General features: G+C 43.6%; 1 protein-coding gene across 1 annotated transcript; it reads right to left on the bottom strand.

Moving 5' to 3' along the window:
- Positions 1-260: 260 nt before the first annotated feature.
- Positions 261-4,084, bottom strand: LOC142213671 (GTP-binding protein RAD-like). The gene is made up of 5 exons (XM_075282080.1): positions 4,002-4,084; positions 3,193-3,549; positions 2,319-2,392; positions 1,273-1,477; positions 261-998 (listed from the first exon to the last, which is right to left on the bottom strand). The coding sequence occupies exons 2-5, from the start codon at positions 3,545-3,547 to the stop codon at positions 721-723; spliced, it is 912 nt and encodes a 303-aa protein (XP_075138181.1). The 5' UTR covers positions 3,548-3,549; positions 4,002-4,084; the 3' UTR covers positions 261-720.
- Between the last annotated feature and the right edge of the window lie 12,836 nt (positions 4,085-16,920).

Genomic DNA, 16,920 nt, shown 5'->3' with positions numbered 1-16,920 from the left:
TTTCTTTTAGGCAAGGTGTATTTTCATTTAAAGATCTATTGAACCACTTTCTTATAATGAAGTGTTCTGTAATCTATGGGTTTTTAAGATGTAATGAACTACAACTTTTAGCATGCGTCGTGTCATGACATACTAGGACTTGTTGTACCACTACAACTGGAGTTGTAGATTGGATGCTATATATATTTGTCACATAAATTAGAAGATAGGAAACCAAGATGTATAACAGTAAATAGTTTATTATAAAATATTTCATGTAAACAAATAATAAATTCAAATTGATAACAATTCATTGAAGTGCAATACAGTTCAAAAATGTTGTAGCCTACACGTCATCACTACAGAGGTCTCTGTGCCAATGTGATCACATGAACATGAACCTGCAAGGTAAAAATAGGAGCGGGATGTACGAGCCTGCGTACAAAAATTCAAGTTTTAACACAAAGTAGATAATAATATTTCTCTTTCCAACTCCAAACCAGCTGGTTCCCATCGGACACAGAGCGCGTCAGGAGGAGGCACAAAGTCGCTGACTGCCGATAAATTCCTGCTGAAAATATTCCAATGTCCTTATGCCACATTCCAGTCCAGCTTATTAAGGCATAAATTAGAAATGAAAATCTGAGTTCTAGATTGGTTTTAATCTATGACTTTATACATCTCCATTTCAAAGAAAGTCAAGTATTTACTCCAGGTGTCCAGCGGCCTCTTCACAGCTCTTCAGAGGACGGATAAGTCATGGCAGGATTTGGATTTTTGCTTGAAAGCCATCTTCTTGTTATTTTTGGCTACAATCTTCCCCAGGAACCTCTTGGCTTTTTTCCCTATGCTCTCCCGTCTCTTGCTACTGGCCATTCTCCTTGCGTTGTCCTCTTTGCTGTCTTTGCGTAGCCTGATCTGACGCACAATGCCCTCAAAAAGGTCTTTAACATTATGGTGAAGAGCTGCTGAGGTCTCAATGAATTTACAATCAAATACGACAGCGCAGGCACGACCCTCTGTAAGAGAATATGAGAAGAATGTGAGAATAAAGAAAATGAGATAAACACAGAGATCCTTGACCAAGACAAAAGCTTCCTCTTAACACACAAATGGACTAATCCTAGACTGGACCAGTCTTAAGAAGACCCCATTGACTAATAACAGGGTTCATCCAATGAATTTCTAAGATAATGGATCCTAGTCAGAATGTCTAGTCCTAGTCACTATGTCTGATCCTAGTCACTATGGCTAGTTTAAAATGGATGAAATTTTCCAATCCTCACTGCTTACCTTCTACTGACACTTCCCGTGACCGCACCAAATCGCTCTTATTTCCGACCAGAATAATGGGGATGTCCTCGGACTGCCGAGCTCTGCGCAGCTGGATTCTGAGTTCAGACGCTTTCTCAAAACTGGCTTTGTCTGTCACTGAGTAGACGATGACATAAGCATCTCCCATTTTCATGCACTGGTTGTGCAGCCAGTGGTTGTCATCCTACAAGCAGAAATGTGAAATGTTAATGACTGCTAAATCTGCAGCGATTATCACACATCAGTCACTTAGGTGTAATTATTTATGCAAATGAGGCCATAGCTATGTGCATTGAAAGCACATTATCTTCTGCGTTTAATTAGCTTTTGCATTGGAAGCATATATTCGCTTCAATTAACATCTAATTTAAAAGCATAATATCTTGTAGGGTAGAATTGGCACATGTGTGAGAAATGGCACCCTCTGTTGGACATTATTTAGAAATACAACAAGAGAAAATGGGGCATTATTATTATTTTTTTATTAATGTTTCACTGTTGAGCACATCAGAAAATACTGGGATTATTTCTATTTCTATTACTATTTCTAAGCAACAAAACCAAAAATGTCTGTATATATCTAATATACAGAAATACTAAAGCTTGAGGTCACCAGAGTTACCCACTCTTTAAATTCATTGGATTACTAATTCTAAATTACAGTTTATATTATAGTCTAGAGCAGTATTCACAATATTACTGTTTGTTAATAGAAACAGCAAATCGTTTAGTGTTTGCTGTATCAGATAAATATACAAAGCCTTGTGTAAAGATGACAGACACTTCCCACAATGAGACCCTCAAGGCAAACTCTGGGCAGAGTGGCTGAGTTCAGCTCTGAGGTCTGCAGAATTGTAGCTTCAGCTCTAGAATATAATACAGGCTGTGGAACATAAAATTGTAATATCTTCACAAAGTGACCCAATTTATTAGGTTTCTAGATATATTCTGCAAAATGTTGCACTGAGGTGAATAGACATGTTAATGACAGAAGTAAAATACTACTAGAAAGGTTCATAACATACCTGCTCCCAAATGTCGAACACTAAAAGGCTGGCTTCTTCCCCATCAACCACAATTGATCTGTCATATGTATTTCCTAGAAAAATAAAAGACATTTGATCAGGAATCTGTTTTCTGTATAATTGTTCATAATGTGCGTTATAGTCATTTATGGAGCTTACATAGGGTTAAAATATCACATGTTAAGTAGCAAACCGCTTAACTTTTCATCATGTAGCTAAATATAACTGGAATCAGGAAGGATTGTGTCATCAGGACTAATTGAAGTAAATGAATATTATATACCGTATGTCAGAGTACATTATATTGGCAGCTAAAGCCATCGCCATGCTGTGAGCTATAGCTACACTATGAGGATACTATGGTTGACTCTGAGCACATTGTGAACCTAATACCAAAATATATAAGTGGAGCCCTGCACTAAGAAACCACAGACACTACCGGAAAAGCTGACAGTATACTGGTGGTCTATCGTCTTCTTACAAAATGTGTAACCAGTCCTCCCAAGCATTGTGCAGTGCTGGGCACCATTATTAGGCTGACACAGGTAACTGGCATTCCTACTATAGTGCACTGGGGTTGCCAGCATATAAAATGTCACTCCTCCATCTAATTGGCTATCTCCCAATAGTTAAGAGCTGCAGCTAAGCTTACAAATACATGGGTTTTGTATACTATGTGACCATGAGAGTAACATTCTTACAACTGCCAGGATAGATTATAGGCAAGTATTATTCCCATATGAAAGATCACAGAGAGAATAAAACTGAATCACATGAGAACAAAAGCTGGAATTCTTCACTTTTGCTACTACATATTAAGGTTTAATATATAGAAGGTTTCCCTTCTACTGAAAACATATTATTGATCTCTTACCTGCTTCCTCCACATCCTGTAGATCCTCCACTCCTCCAAATATTCTGGCCAAGCTGGACTTGCCAACCCCATGTTCCCCTAGTAGAATGACTTTAAAGAGCTGATCTTCAGAGTCACTTCCAGAGGAGATGACAGAGTCTGAGGAATCGGAGGTCCAGCTTTCTCGGTGTTCATCTGCTGGGTTGTAGGAGGGGCAGCGCACCAACTTGGCCAGCTCACTGGCTTTAGAACTTCCATGTAACTCCTTATCGTCTACCGGCATGCTCCTCCGGTGAAGCTGCTGGTGCACAGCAAAGGGCATGCTTCCTCGCCTCTTCTCCAGACTCTTGATCCGGTCGCTACGGTTCAGGGTCATTTCTTAAAGGAAAAGAAGAAGACAGTTATGAATTTATAGACGTTGCCACATTGAGACTTTCCACCATATGATTCTATGTTAACCCTTTCATCTGAGGTATCTGATTACAGAGCCTTCAGCCTCCTTCCACCTTCATCATCTGTCATTCATGAAAACGTCTTTTCTCCTGCAGATGGATCATAGGCTTAAGAAAGCCTCTTAAATTAATGATCTGCCAAATTATGGCTTTGTAAAATATTAAGCATCCTCATGCAAAGTGAATTTATACATCTTCAGAAACAGGATCAATATGCATTCTAAATTGCAACCTAATTTTTGTCTTTGTCCATGCTCAGTAAGCACAGTTCTGCAGAATGTGCATGGGTAGATTCAGCATCTATAACTTTCTTATTAAATTACATTCATGTAAAGTAATAAGCAAAAATAAATATATCTATTACAATAAATGACTTACTTTCTGTGCAGAATTCAAGGATGATAGACGAGAACAGTGTTAAGTCCTCGGTAATCCTAGTCAGCTGCTTGTGTCTCAGGAGTTGCTCTTCTGTGTTGCTCATGCTGGTAGCTGTGCTCTTATGTATGCCTGAGGGGCTAGCACCCTCAGTGACGTCACAGTCAGCCCAGCATATGAGAGCCCTGTACCCTCCCTACTTCCATATTAGTCCAGAGTGTGACATCACAGGCTCCCATGCTTAGTCAGTCTCTTCTGGATATACAATGCTACCGCTACTGCTTTGTGGCACAAGAGGATTGGTATGCCAAGACCCTGAACATCTGCCATCCTTAGTGACCTGGCATACTAATTCTGCCATGTGCTGTTTTAGTTAAAGGCAATAATATTCATGTGCTGCACAGACAGATTTATGCAGATTAGCCACTTCCTGTGGTCAGATTAACCATTTATGCTCATTCAAAGGGTGAGTATTAAAGGACCAAGTAACCTAAAGACGGTAGTTTATAATAGTGCAGGAGCAAAAAGGAATATCAGTCACGCTTACAGATGTATAAAAATAAACAAATGTATATGGAGGCTCCCTGCATTGTAGATAAGTGAATACGGTAATAATCATGGGGCAGGGAAAGTTCCTTGCTCCTTGTCCCTCATCCAATGAAGAACAATACTGCAAGTCTCTTCAGCCTGAACAGGCTAATAGGGAACAATGCATTTTATCAATTTAGCCTTCTATTAGCCTATGTTATTCACCTATGCTACAGTCAGCCTCTCCTCCACCTGAGGTGTCTGATAGCAGCAATAGACTACATTTACTGTACAGCTAATGGAGATGAGGTCGAATAGGTTTAGCAGGCGTATAATGCAAAGCAAGGGATTGGTAATACATTTTTGGAGTATTAATGAATGAATTACCATTTGATGAATGATGCACTGGCAGTGATTCAGCCATTACAGTGACTTTTTTATGATTTACGGCAGGAGATTCCAGTCTGCATATATTAAATGACTTCATTTTAGAACAAAGTGGATTGCAGATGCCTTGTCTGTGTAGATGGTTGCTTAGTGCAGGCAGGGGAACTTGACTCCATTAGAAGCACGGACAATGACGTTTGCCTGGATTGAGTTACAGCTCGGCCAAATGTAGAAGCTGGAAGTCATGCAAAATGCAGAATGACCAGGCAATCCCTATAGGTTGGATTAGGTATTCCCACAGCTGTCCTGGTGACGTGTCCCTATGACAGGTGCATCACAGGGAGTGAGAGCACATTAGCCCAGAAGTCTATGTTTGATTCCTGTCTCTAAAATAAACTACAGCAATGTGATCACATGGAGGATTAATCCATTGACTACATAGCATTTCAATGTCATGAATTTTCATGGTCTCGAGGGTTTGCCATACCACAGCTCTATGAATCAGGAACCCCGTGTGATTTTTCATTGCAGAATCAATGGATTCATTATCAGCTGCTCTGGAAGCGCAGGTCCCAGTTTGAGAGACATGTGCATGTTTTATATCTCAAATGACAATTAAAAAATGAAGTAACTTTTCAAATAGTTTTTAAATTTGATTTAAAAATGTGATTTTCTGGATTTGTTTTCTCATTTTGTCTCTCATAGTTGAGGTCTACCTATGATGTAAATTACAGACGCCTCTCATCTTTTTAAGTGGTGGAACTTGCACTATTGGTGACTGACTAAATACTTTTTTGCCCCACTGTGTATATATATATATATATATATATATATATATATATATATATATATCTTATAGTGTCTCCATGGTAGCAGACTATAATTACACTCTGTGTAGTTTGATTCCACGGTTGTCATAGAGTCAATGGTTTTATAAGTCAGGACATAAAAAAAAGTCTAGTTGTCAGATGAACAACACATGACAAATTACACATTATTATTAGAGATGAGCGAACAGTGTTCTATTGAACTCATGTTCGATCGGATATTAGGCTGTTCGGCATGTTCGAATCGAATCGAACACCGCGTGGTAAAGTGCGCCATTACTCGATTCCCCTCCCACCTTCCCTGGCGCCTTTTTTGCTCCAATAACAGCGCAGGGTAGGTGGGACAGGAACTACGACACCGGTGACGTTGAGAAAAGTAGGCAAAACCCATTGGCTGCCGAAAACATGTGACCTCTAATTTAAAAGAACAGCGCCGCCCAGGTTCGCGTCATTCTGAGCTTGCAATTCACCGAGGACGGAGGTTTCCGTCCAGCTAGCTAGGGCTTAGATTCTGGGTAGGCGGGGACAGGCTAGGATAGGAAGGAGAAGACAACCACAACAGCTCTTGTAAGAGCTAAATTCCAGGGAGAAGCTTGTCAGTGTAACGTGGCACTGACGGGCTCAATCGCCGCAACCCAGCTTTCCCAGGATCCTGAATGGAATACACTGTCAGTGTATTCCCGTATACCCGATATATACCCCGATACCCGTTCCAACGGTGTGCCCCCCCACCTTCACCCCAGAAATACCCTGCAAGTCCCCTAGCAATAGAATTGGGGCTATATACACCCACTATTTTTACTACTGGTATACAGTGCCATTGTCTGACTGGGAATTCAAAGAATATATTGGGAATACAAATACCCTCATTTCTTGCTACTGCCATATAGTGCCAGTGTCTGACTGGGAATTCAAAGAATATATTGGGGTTACGTGCACCCACAATTTTTACTACTGGTATACAGTGCCATTGTCTGACTGGGAATTCAAAGAATATATTGGGAATACAAATACCCTCATTTCTTGCTACTGCCATATAGTGCCAGTTTCTGACTGGTAATTCAAAGAATATATTGGGGTTACGTGCACCCACAATTTTTACTACTGGTATACAGTGCCATTGTCTGACTGGGAATTCAAAGAATATATTGGGAATACAAATACCCTCATTTCTTGCTACTGCCATATAGTGCCAGTGTCTGACTGGGAATTCAAAGAATATATTGGGGTTACGTGCACCCACAATTTTTACTACTGGTATACAGTGCCATTGTCTGACTGGGAATTCAAAGAATATATTGGGGTTATAAATACCCTCATTTCTTGCTACTGCCATATAGTGCCAGTGTCTGACTGGGAATTCAAAGAATATATTGGGGTTACGTGCACCCACAATTTTTACTACTGGTATACAGTGCCATTGTCTGACTGGGAATTCAAAGAATATATTGGGAATACAAATACCCTCATTTCTTGCTACTGCCATATAGTGCCAGTGTCTGACTGGGAATTCAAAGAATATATTGGGGTTACGTGCACCCACAATTTTTACTACTGGTATACAGTGCCATTGTCTGACTGGGAATTCAAAGAATATATTGGGAATACAAATACCCTCATTTCTTGCTACTGCCATATAGTGCCAGTGTCTGACTGGGAATTCAAAGAATATATTGGGGTTACGTGCACCCACAATTTTTACTACTGGTATACAGTGCCATTGTCTGACTGGGAATTCAAAGAATATATTGGGAATACAAATACCCTCATTTCTTGCTACTGCCATATAGTGCCAGTGTCTGACTGGGAATTCAAAGAATATATTGGGGTTACGTGCACCCACAATTTTTACTACTGGTATACAGTGCCATTGTCTGACTGGGAATTCAAAGAATATATTGGGAATACAAATACCCTCATTTCTTGCTACTGCCATATAGTGCCAGTTTCTGACTGGTAATTCAAAGAATATATTGGGGTTACGTGCACCCACAATTTTTACTACTGGTATACAGTGCCATTGTCTGACTGGGAATTCAAAGAATATATTGGGAATACAAATACCCTCATTTCTTGCTACTGCCATATAGTGCCAGTGTCTGACTGGGAATTCAAAGAATATATTGGGGTTACGTGCACCCACAATTTTTACTACTGGTATACAGTGCCATTGTCTGACTGGGAATTTAAAGAATATATTGGGGTTATAAATACCCTCATTTCTTGCTACTGCCATATAGTGCCAGTGTCTGACTGGGAATTCAAAGAATATATTGGGGTTACGTGCACCCACAATTTTTACTACTGGTATACAGTGCCATTGTCTGACTGGGAATTCAAAGAATATATTGAGAATACAAATACCCTCATTTCTTGCTACTGCCATATAGTGCCAGTGTCTGACTGGGAATTCAAAGAATATATTGGGGTTACGTGCACCCACAATTTTTACTACTGGTATACAGTGCCATTGTCTGACTGGGAATTCAAAGAATATATTGGGAATACAAATACCCTCATTTCTTGCTACTGCCATATAGTGCCAGTGTCTGACTGGGAATTCAAAGAATATATTGGGGTTACGTGCACCCACAATTTTTACTACTGGTATACAGTGCCATTGTCTGACTGGGAATTCAAAGAATATATTGGGAATACAAATACCCTCATTTCTTGCTACTGCCATATAGTGCCAGTGTCTGACTGGGAATTCAAAGAATATATTGGGGTTACGTGCACCCACAATTTTTACTACTGGTATACAGTGCCATTGTCTGACTGGGAATTCAAAGAATATATTGGGAATACAAATACCCTCATTTCTTGCTACTGCCATATAGTGCCAGTTTCTGACTGGTAATTCAAAGAATATATTGGGGTTACGTGCACCCACAATTTTTACTACTGGTATACAGTGCCATTGTCTGACTGGGAATTCAAAGAATATATTGGGAATACAAATACCCTCATTTCTTGCTACTGCCATATAGTGCCAGTGTCTGACTGGGAATTCAAAGAATATATTGGGGTTACGTGCACCCACAATTTTTACTACTGGTATACAGTGCCATTGTCTGACTGGGAATTCAAAGAATATATTGGGGTTATAAATACCCTCATTTCTTGCTACTGCCATATAGTGCCAGTGTCTGACTGGGAATTCAAAGAATATATTGGGGTTACGTGCACCCACAATTTTTACTACTGGTATACAGTGCCATTGTCTGACTGGGAATTCAAAGAATATATTGGGAATACAAATACCCTCATTTCTTGCTACTGCCATATAGTGCCAGTGTCTGACTGGGAATTCAAAGAATATATTGGGGTTACGTGCACCCACAATTTTTACTACTGGTATACAGTGCCATTGTCTGACTGGGAATTCAAAGAATATATTGGGAATACAAATACCCTCATTTCTTGCTACTGCCATATAGTGCCAGTGTCTGACTGGGAATTCAAAGAATATATTGGGGTTACGTGCACCCACAATTTTTACTACTGGTATACAGTGCCATTGTCTGACTGGGAATTCAAAGAATATATTGGGAATACAAATACCCTCATTTCTTGCTACTGCCATATAGTGCCAGTGTCTGACTGGGAATTCAAAGAATATATTGGGGTTACGTGCACCCACAATTTTTACTACTGGTATACAGTGCCATTGTCTGACTGGGAATTCAAAGAATATATTGGGAATACAAATACCCTCATTTCTTGCTACTGCCATATAGTGCCAGTGTCTGACTGGGAATTCAAAGAATATATTGGGGTTACGTGCACCCACAATTTTTACTACTGGTATACAGTGCCATTGTCTGACTGGGAATTCAAAGAATATATTGGGAATACAAATACCCTCATTTCTTGCTACTGCCATATAGTGCCAGTGTCTGACTGGGAATTCAAAGAATATATTGGGGTTACGTGCACCCACAATTTTTACTACTGGTATACAGTGCCATTGTCTGACTGGGAATTCAAAGAATATATTGGGAATACAAATACCCTCATTTCTTGCTACTGCCATATAGTGCCAGTGTCTGACTGGGAATTCAAAGAATATATTGGGGTTACGTGCACCCACAATTTTTACTACTGGTATACAGTGCCATTGTCTGACTGGGAATTCAAAGAATATATTGGGAATACAAATACCCTCATTTCTTGCTACTGCCATATAGTGCCAGTTTCTGACTGGTAATTCAAAGAATATATTGGGGTTACGTGCACCCACAATTTTTACTACTGGTATACAGTGCCATTGTCTGACTGGGAATTCAAAGAATATATTGGGAATACAAATACCCTCATTTCTTGCTACTGCCATATAGTGCCAGTGTCTGACTGGGAATTCAAAGAATATATTGGGGTTACGTGCACCCACAATTTTTACTACTGGTATACAGTGCCATTGTCTGACTGGGAATTCAAAGAATATATTGGGAATACAAATACCCTCATTTCTTGCTACTGCCATATAGTGCCAGTGTCTGACTGGGAATTCAAAGAATATATTGGGGTTACGTGCACCCACAATTTTTACTACTGGTATACAGTGCCATTGTCTGACTGGGAATTCAAAGAATATGTTGGGAATACAAATACCCTCATTTCTTGCTACTGCCATATAGTGCCAGTGTCTGACTGGGAATTCAAAGAATATATTGGGGTTACGTGCACCCACAATTTTTACTACTGGTATACAGTGCCATTGTCTGACTGGGAATTCAAAGAATATATTGGGAATACAAATACCCTCATTTCTTGCTACTGCCATATAGTGCCAGTGTCTGACTGGGAATTCAAAGAATATATTGGGGTTACATGCACCCACAATTTTTACTACTGGTATACAGTGCCATTGTCTGACTGGGAATTCAAAGAATATATTGGGAATACAAATACCCTCATTTCTTGCTACTGCCATATAGTGCCAGTGTCTGACTGGGAATTCAAAGAATATATTGGGGTTACGTGCACCCACAATTTTTACTACTGGTATACAGTGCCATTGTCTGACTGGGAATTCAAAGAATATATTGGGAATACAAATACCCTCATTTCTTGCTACTGCCATATAGTGCCAGTGTCTGACTGGGAATTCAAAGAATATATTGGGGTTACGTGCACCCACAATTTTTACTACTGGTATACAGTGCCATTGTCTGACTGGGAATTCAAAGAATATATTGGGAATACAAATACCCTCATTTCTTGCTACTGCCATATAGTGCCAGTGTCTGACTGGGAATTCAAAGAATATATTGGGGTTACGTGCACCCACAATTTTTACTACTGGTATACAGTGCCATTGTCTGACTGGGAATTCAAAGAATATATTGGGAATACAAATACCCTCATTTCTTGCTACTGCCATATAGTGCCAGTGTCTGACTGGGAATTCAAAGAATATATTGGGGTTACGTGCACCCACAATTTTTACTACTGGTATACAGTGCCATTGTCTGACTGGGAATTCAAAGAATATATTGGGAATACAAATACCCTCATTTCTTGCTACTGCCATATAGTGCCAGTGTCTGACTGGGAATTCAAAGAATATATTGGGGTTACGTGCACCCACAATTTTTACTACTGGTATACAGTGCCATTGTCTGACTGGGAATTCAAAGAATATATTGGGAATACAAATACCCTCATTTCTTGCTACTGCCATATAGTGCCAGTTTCTGACTGGTAATTCAAAGAATATATTGGGGTTACGTGCACCCACAATTTTTACTACTGGTATACAGTGCCATTGTCTGACTGGGAATTCAAAGAATATATTGGGGTTATAAATACCCTCATTTCTTGCTACTGCCATATAGTGCCAGTGTCTGACTGGTAATTCAAAGAATATATTGGGGTTACGTGCACCCACAATTTTTACTACTGGTATACAGTGCCATTGTCTGACTGGGAATTCAAAGAATATATTGGGAATACAAATACCCTCATTTCTTGCTACTGCCATATAGTGCCAGTGTCTGACTGGGAATTCAAAGAATATATTGGGGTTACGTGCACCCACAATTTTTACTACTGGTATACAGTGCCATTGTCTGACTGGGAATTCAAAGAATATATTGGGAATACAAATACCCTCATTTCTTGCTACTGCCATATAGTGCCAGTTTCTGACTGGTAATTCAAAGAATATATTGGGGTTACGTGCACCCACAATTTTTACTACTGGTATACAGTGCCATTGTCTGACTGGGAATTCAAAGAATATATTGGGAATACAAATACCCTCATTTCTTGCTACTGCCATATAGTGCCAGTGTCTGACTGGGAATTCAAAGAATATATTGGGGTTACGTGCACCCACAATTTTTACTACTGGTATACAGTGCCATTGTCTGACTGGGAATTCAAAGAATATATTGGGAATACAAATACCCTCATTTCTTGCTACTGCCATATAGTGCCATTGTCTGACTGGGAATTCAAAGAATATATTGGGGTTATAAATACCCTCATTTCTTGCTACTGCCATATAGTGCCAGTTTCTGACTGGTAATTCAAAGAATATATTGGGGTTACGTGCACCCACAATTTTTACTACTGGTATACAGTGCCAATTTCTAACTAGGAATTCAAAATGCGCAAGGCTCCCGGAAAGGGACGTGGACGAGGCCGTGGGCGAGGTCGGGGGAATGGTTCTGGGGAGCAAGGTAGCAGTGAAGCCACAGGGCGTCCCGTGCCTACTCCTGTGGGGCAGCAAGCATTGCGCCACTCCACAGTGCCAGGGTTGCTTGCCACATTAACTAAACTGCAGGGTACAAACCTTAGTAGGCCCGAGAACCAGGAACAGGTCTTGCAATGGCTGTCAGAGAACGCTTACAGCACATTGTCCAGCAGCCAGTCAGACTCTGCCTCCTCTCCTCCTATTACCCAACAGTCTTGTCTTCCTTCCTCCCAAAATTCCGAAGCTTTACAGAACAATAACCCAAACTGTCCCTGCTCCCCAGAGCTGTTCTCCGCTCCTTTCATTGTCCCTCAACCTGCCTCTCCACGTCACGATTCCACGAACCTAACAGAGGAGCATCTGTGTCCAGATGCTCAAACACTAGAGTCTCCTCCATCTCCGTTCGATTTGGTGGTGGATGACCAGCAACCCACCCTCATCGACGATGATGTGACGCAGTTGCCGTCAGGGCATCCAGTTGACCGGCGCATTGTGCGGGAGGAGGAGATGAGACAGGAGTTGGAAGAGGAAGTGGTGGATGATGAGGACACTGACCCGACCTGGACAGGGGGGATGTCAAGCGGGGAAAGTAGTGTGGATGTTGAGGCAGGTGCAGCACCAAAAAGGGTAGCTAGAGGCAGAGGCAGAGGTCAGCAGCTTAGGCGAAGCCAGGCCACACCCGGAATCTCCCAAGATGTTCCAGTTCGTACCCAGCCCCGAAAAACTCCCACCTCGAGGGCACGTTTCTCGAAGGTGTGGAGTTTTTTCAAGGAATGCGCCGAGGACAGATATAGTGTTGTCTGCACAATTTGCCTCTCGAAATTGATTAGGGGCTCTGAGAAGAGCAACCTGTCCACCACTTCAATGCGCCGTCATTTGGAATCCAAGCACTGGAATCAGTGGCAGGCAGCAACGGCAGGACAAAGGCCGCCTGCCGTTCACGCCACTGCCACTGCCTCTGCCACTGCCTCTGCCTCTGCCACTGCCACTGCTGACTGTGCTGGCGATGCACTCCAGAGGACGAGCCAGGACACCACTTCATCTGCCTCCGCCACTTTGTTGACTTCTACCTCATCCTCCCCTGGTCCTGTCTTATCTCCTTCTCCTGCACCATCAAAGGCACCATCAGGCGTTTCTTTACAACAACCCACCATCTCTCAGACATTGGAGCGGCGGCAGAAATACACTGCTAACCACCCACACGCGCAAGCCTTGAACGCCAACATCGCTAAACTGCTGGCCCAGGAGATGTTGGCGTTCCGGCTTGTTGAAACTCCCGCCTTCCTGGACCTGATGGCAACTGCGGCACCTCGCTATGCCGTCCCTAGCCGTCACTACTTCTCCCGGTGTGCCGTCCCCGCCTTGCACCAGCACGTGTCACTCAACATCAGGCGGGCCCTTAGTTCCGCGCTTTGCACAAAGGTCCACTTGACCACCGACGCGTGGACAAGTGCATGCGGACAGGGACGCTACATTTCACTGACGGCACACTGGGTGAATGTAGTTGAGGCTGGGACTGCTTCCCAAACTGGCCCGGTGTACCTCGTCTCCCCGCCTAACATTCCTGGCAGGGACACGAGAAGAACACCCCCCTCCTCCTCCTCTACCGCCTCCTCCTCCGCCACCGCCTCCTCCTCCGCCACCGCCTCCTCCTCCGCTGTTAGATTGACCCCAGCTACGAGTTGGAAACGTTGCAGCACTGGCGTTGGTAGACGTCAGCAGGCTGTGCTGAAGCTGATCAGCTTGGGGGACAGACAGCACACTGCCTCCGAGGTGAGGGATGCCCTCCTCGATGAGACGGCAATATGGTTTGAGCCGCTGCACCTGGGCCCAGGCATGGTCGTTTGTGATAACGGCCGGAACCTGGTAGCAGCTCTGGAGCTTGCCGGACTCCAACATGTTCCATGCCTGGCCCACGTCTTCAACCTAGTGGTGCAACGTTTCCTAAAGAGCTACCCCAATGTTCCAGAGCTACTGGTGAAAGTGCGGCGCATGTGCGCCCACTTTCGCAAGTCGACAGTAGCCGCTGCTAGCTTAAAATCTCTCCAGCAACGCCTGCATGTGCCACAACACCGGCTTTTGTGCGACGTCCCCACACGCTGGAACTCAACGTTTCAGATGTTGAATAGAGTGGTTGAGCAGCAGAGACCTTTGATGGAATACCAGCTACAAAACCCTAGGGTGCCACAAAGTCAGCTGCCTCAGTTTCACATCCATGAGTGGCCATGGATGAGAGACCTTTGTGACATCCTACGGGTCTTTGAGGAGTTCACAAGGAGGGTGAGCTCTGAGGATGCGATGGTGAGCCTTACAATCCCGCTCTTGTGTGTTCTGAGAGAATCCCTGATTGACATCAGGGATAACTCAGATCACACAGAGGAGTTAGGGATAGCATCCGATCCGTCACAGCTGGAGAGTAGGTCCACACATCTGTCCGCTTCACTGCGTTTAATGGAGGAGGAGGAGGAGGAGGAGGAAGAAGAGTTGTCCGATGATGTGATGGTGATACAGGAGGCTTCCGGGCAACTTCGAATCGTCCCATTGTTGCAGCGCGGATGGGTAGACATGGAGGATGAGGAGGAAATGGAGATTGAACTTTCCGGTGGGGCCAGAGGAGTCATGCCAACTAACACTGTGGCAGACATGGCTGAGTTCATGTTGGGGTGCTTTACAACCGACAAGCGTATTGTCAAAATCATGGAGGACAACCAGTACTGGATCTTTGCTATCCTTGACCCCCGGTATAAAAACAACATCTCGTCTTTTATTCCGGTAGAGGGGAGGGCCAATCGCATCAATGCTTGCCACAGGCAATTGGTGCAGAATATGATGGAGATGTTTCCAGCATGTGACGTTGGCGGCAGGGAGGGCAGTTCCTCCAGTAGGCAACCAAGTTCTCACCGATCCACACAAACGAGGGGCACACTGTCTAAGGTCTGGGACACCTTGATGGCACCCCCTCGCCAAAGTGCCGCCACGGAGGGTCCTAGTGTCACCAGGCGTGAGAAGTATAGGCGCATGTTGCGGGAATACCTTTCCGACCACAGCCCTGTCCTCTCCGACCCCTCTGCGCCCTACACGTATTGGGTGTCGAAGTTGGACCTGTGGCTTGAACTTGCCCTATATGCCTTGGAGGTGCTGTCCTGTCCTGCCGCCAGCGTCCTATCTGAGAGGGTGTTCAGTGCAGCCGGTGGCATCATCACTGACAAGCGCACCCGTCTGTCAGCTGAGAGTGCCGACCGGCTCACTTTGATAAAAATGAACCACCACTGGGTAGAGCCGTCATTTTTGTGCCCACCTGTGTAAAGCACCCCAACATGAAACTCCATGTCTGTACTCAACCTCTCCAATTCCTCCGCATCCTCATACTCATCCACCATAAGCGTTGCACAATTCTGCTAATACTAGGCTCCCTCCACCCTGATTTCCCCCAACTCTGCTGGTTAGAGGCTCCCTCCACCCTGATTTCCACCAACTCTGCTGGTTAGAGGCTCCCTCCACCATGAATTGGTCCAAACTGGGGTTTTTAGAGGCTCCCTCCACCATGAATTGGTCCAAACTGGGGTTTTTAGAGGCTCCCTCCACCATGAATTGGTCCAAACTGGGGGTTTTTAGAGGCTCCCTCCACCATGAATTTGCCCAAACTGGGCTGTTTAGAGGCTCCCTCCACCATGAATTGGTCCAAACTGGGCTGGTTAGAGGCTCCCTCCACCATGAATTGGTCCAAACTGGGTTTTTTAGAGGCTCCCTCCACCATGAATTGGTCCAAACTTGGCTGTTTAGAGGCTCCCTCCACCATTAATTGGTCCAAACTGGGCTGGTTAGAGGCTCTCTCCACCATGAATTGGTCCAAACTGGGTTTTTTAGAGGCTCCCTCCACCATGAATTTGCCCAAACTGGGCTGGTTAGAGGCTCCCTCCACCATGAACTGGTCCAAACTGGGGTTTTTAGAGGCTCCCTCCACCATGAATTGGTCCAAACTTGGCTGTTTAGAGGCTCCCTCCACCATTAATTGGTCCAAACTGGGCTGGTTAGAGGCTCCCTCCACCATGAATTGGTCCAAACTGGGTTTTTTAGAGGCTCCCTCCACCATGAATTTGCCCAAACTGGGCTGTTTAGAGGCTCCCTCCACCATGAATTGGTCCAAACTGGGCTGTTTAGAGGCTCCCTCCACCATGAATTTGCCCAAACTGGGCTGTTTAGAGGCTCCCTCCACCATGAATTGGTCCAAACTGGGCTGTTTAGAGGCTCCCTCCACCATTAATTGGTCCAAACTGGGCTGGTTAGAGGCTCCCTCCACCATGAATTTCCCAAAACTTGGCTGTTTAGAGGCTCCCTCCACCATTAATTGGTCCAAACTGGGCTGGTTAGAGGCTCCCTCCACCATGAATTTGCCCAAACTGGGCTGTTTAGAGGCTCCCTCCACCATGAATTGGTCCAAACTGGGTTTTTTAGAGGCTCCCTCCACCATGAATTG

The sequence above is a fragment of the Leptodactylus fuscus genome, chromosome 7 (genome assembly GCF_031893055.1).
Source record: "Leptodactylus fuscus isolate aLepFus1 chromosome 7, aLepFus1.hap2, whole genome shotgun sequence".
NCBI lineage: Eukaryota > Metazoa > Chordata > Amphibia > Anura > Leptodactylidae > Leptodactylus > Leptodactylus fuscus.
The sequence above is the reverse complement of the archived record's forward strand: the minus strand, read 5'-3'. Positions and strand labels throughout refer to the sequence as shown.